Source organism: Bipolaris zeicola, assembly GCF_000523435.1.
Source record: "Bipolaris zeicola 26-R-13 unplaced genomic scaffold scaffold_155, whole genome shotgun sequence".
In the NCBI taxonomy this organism is placed as follows: domain Eukaryota; kingdom Fungi; phylum Ascomycota; class Dothideomycetes; order Pleosporales; family Pleosporaceae; genus Bipolaris; species Bipolaris zeicola.
Window position 1 is genome coordinate 1 of NW_006912204.1, and position 3,570 is coordinate 3,570.

Sequence of the window (3,570 nt, forward strand, 5' to 3'; positions counted from 1 at the left end):
ACGATAACAGATACAATCAATCAATCCGCTTCCTCACTATAGTATTTGCAGCTGCAAGTTGATTCACCACGTGCACCTTTATCGTGCCAACAAAAGGCTATATACTTTATAAATCATGGGTCGAAGAAATGCAAATCATCAAGGGTCGCGGACAAATTTTAGCCTTTCGTTTGCTTTTTTTTTTTTTACTCAGGAACTTCTCTCAGTTAAAAAAACAAAGGGGGGGGCCTCTCTCTCACACTCTCTACTACCTTCATTCACACGCAATGAAAAAAAAACAGTAAAAATTTCTTCATTTATCCATTGAATTCCATGTGCAAAAAAAGCGTATAGTGAACATCGAGTGTAGAATAAGGAGAAGAAGAAGAAGAAGATGATGATGATGATGAAAAAGAACAAGGAAAACAACAAGAGAGAAAAGAAAAAACCACGTAAATGCCAAAGCCTAGCTCGCTGAACCGCTGAAAAACGAACCACGTGCTATTTGAAACAAAACGCCATGCTGGATTTAGAATTGATGCCCATTCCATACCTTAAGAAAAGTGCCTCCAGTTACCTGTAAGTTTATGCAACATACATATTCCCTAATGTAGGGACCATCCACCATGTCCCCGAGAGACGTGTATCTTTTCCAGTCTAATGAATTCCTTCGGTCGACCTGCGTGTGGACACGGGCGGCTTCCTGTTGCTTTCTCTCTCTCTCTCCTCCTTTGCCCATACACCTGGTAATGCTGCATACATTGGGGTTCAATAGGCTATTACCAAATATTGATTGGAGAGGGCATCGTGTCGTAATGTGTGATATTATCTTTATTCATACGATTCTTCTACGCTAGGTCCACGTTGAACTTCCAGTTGCCTACACATCAGTTAGCAGCAGTCCGATAACGGTCAAGACGATTCGCAAGTCCATATCACTTACCAAGCTTCAGGTTCTCGGCAGTATCATTCAGCAGGATGATACGACGCTTCGTGCAGTACGAAGTCTTGTCGAGGATATCGACCTTCAAGTCTTTCAACTGGTCGATCGGCTTCTCGAACATCTCGCTGAGATTTTCGACAGCCATCTCCAAATCCTTCTGGTTGTCCTCGAAGATTTCCGTCAGATTGTTTCGCGCAAGATAGTAAGCGAACGCGTAGGTCCACTTAAGTACCTGACGGCATTGCTGCAATGCTTGCGAGGCTTGGTCTAAGAATTGAACCTCAATCCACGACATGCCGGAAGAGTTCTGAAGTTGTTGCATCTTCTTTTCAGTCTTGAGATAAAGATCCTTGTCCAGCTTTGCTGACTGCTCGTGGTTTGCAAAGCGGTTGTAGTAGTGGAGGTATCGCTCAAGTGACTGTCGAGACTTGGCCTGTGCATCGCGTGCCTCGGATCCGCTCTTCTCTTCGAATCGATTGCAATTGTACCAGCTGGTGCCATGCTCTGACCACTTGCCCATGCACATCCAACAAAACTCGTTGCGGCACTTTCGGCAAGTCATGTGGTTGCAACCGCCATTCTTTTCAATGGTGGAGTTGCAGTTTGGACATTCCTTGGTGTTGGCCGATATCCAGTTGGCAGTCTCTGAATCGTCCTCGCACTTCTTGACCCATTTCTTGACCAGAGCACAGGGTGCTGGTTGGTGGTTGTTCAATGTACAACCAAAGCAAAAGGCGTGTCCGCAATCGCAGTGTACAGTGGGAACGACCCTCGTAAGCTCCTTGCTCTTAACCGGGCATTCAATAGCATATTTGCAGTCGGGGGCAGGGCACCATTTGAGGTTCTCTTTATCGTCGACATAGGTTCGTGTGAGAAGAGTATGGTATCTACAAAACATTAGTGGAATGGAAGGAAAGTGAGGTGGCAATTTCCATACCTTTCATGGAGATCTGCTGTAACAAGAAGGTCTAGCGACTTGGAGTCCACTATCCGAGTGCAGCCCTCACCAGGACATCGTATTCTAGCCGCTTCTCCCTCATCTTGGATCTTGGTGGCGAGATACTGCCTATAGCAGTCCAGACAGAAGCGATGACCGCACTTCATGGCGAATGTGTCCATGTTGGGGTCGTCGTCGCAGCAAATGTCGCAGACAAAGCCCTTGACCTTTTGAATCTTTGGCGGGTTGGTGGTGGAATCCTGACTCAGGCCTGCTGTCTCCAAGATCTCTTCCGTCTTCTCCATGTACTGGTCGATTAAGCGTTCCTTGTTCCATCGTAGGTGGCGGAGGAGGATGGCGGTGGCTTCGGGCGGCTGGCCGAGGATACTCGATACTTCGTCGACCTGCTTGTCTTGCTGTGCTTGAATTTGGACAGGGTCGAAGACCTTGAAATCTACTTCGTATGCCTGTTTGGTGGGCTTGATGTCTTTGTCTTGGGACTCGAAGCCGACATCGTCCTGGTCCATGTCGAAGTCCGAGTCTGCACGCAGTCAGTCAGCCAAGCAGTTGGGCAGTTGGGAAATCACAGAATCGTCTACGCACCATCCTCCAGGCCCATATCGCTGTCCTGGTCGTCGAAGCCATCGCCGCTCATGGAGCTGTTGAAGTCGTCGTCGGAGTCCATGTCGGGGGCGTCGGGTGCGGCGGGGGTGTGTGACAGGTGAAGAACGGGCGAGAGCTGCGACTTCTTGGTGGGAGGCTCCTCTGCGGGACTGAGGTAGTTCGCCTCGTCAGCCTTCCGCTTGCGAACTGTAGAGGAAGGCGTCTTGGTTGGGCGTGTCCCGCCTGATGACGGAACACTAGGCTACTGCGGCGAGGGTGGGTATGGGTGCGTGTGCGTGTGTGTGACTGAGCGCGGCTGATAAGGCAGGCCTTGGGTGCGCGTGGACGGTGGACAGTGGCGGGACAGTTGACAGTTGGGCACAGAAGACAAGGGTATTGGCCAGCGAGGCGGCTGCAACAAAGGCGAGAGTTGGGGGTGGTCAAAGGTGGAATGCAGTCGGCGGTCCTGGATGCGGGCACCTCACCCGATGGTTGGCTCGGGCTGTAGCCTTGGGGGGGGCTGACGTAAAGAGGCAACCGCACCAACACCCAGAGGCGCCTCTCCGGATCTTCGCCGCCTTTCCATGTGGCGCCCGCCCATCCCATGTACCGCAAACACCGGCTCAAACCTCCTCTGAACCTTAACCCACCCCTTTTGCTACCCTCCTCCACCCCTCCATGTTGCAGCCTGTGACTCCTGCAGTAGCGCTGCCCACCATCTACCATGGTTCTATATCTGTAGGGACCTCCACACCATCTCTCGCAAACACGTGCTCGTGACCTCGGATATGCCCCGACAACCATGCCGTGCTTTTTGTGTTTCACCACGACACTTCACTTCTCCTGAGCACACAGAAAAAAGAACTTGAGAAGAAAAACAGTTCTGCGCCACCCCACGTCTTGACAGGTGTGGGTGCAGAGCTGTCGCTAAACCTCTACATTGGGGTTTGGAGACTACCAACGCTAAGGGACCCCGTAGAGAGCATAGACAAGAAAAAAGAGAACCCGTTTGTATCATGATGCCATCTTTTTTTGGCGAGCACCCAATGCACCGGTCCAATAGCAGTAGTCATTCACTTGGACGTTAACGGCTTCAGCCTACATCCGT

At 50.6% G+C, this 3,570-nt stretch overlaps 1 protein-coding gene across 1 annotated transcript; it reads right to left on the reverse strand.

Annotated features, from left to right (window-relative positions):
- Nucleotides 1-827: 827 nt before the first annotated feature.
- On the reverse strand, nt 828-2,544 carry COCCADRAFT_7319 (uncharacterized protein; the record flags this gene model as incomplete). The annotated part of the gene is made up of 4 exons (XM_007716836.1): nt 828-859; nt 923-1,809; nt 1,860-2,400; nt 2,463-2,544. The coding sequence occupies 4 exons, from the start codon at nt 2,542-2,544 to the stop codon at nt 828-830; spliced, it is 1,542 nt and encodes a 513-aa protein (XP_007715026.1).
- Between the last annotated feature and the right edge of the window lie 1,026 nt (nt 2,545-3,570).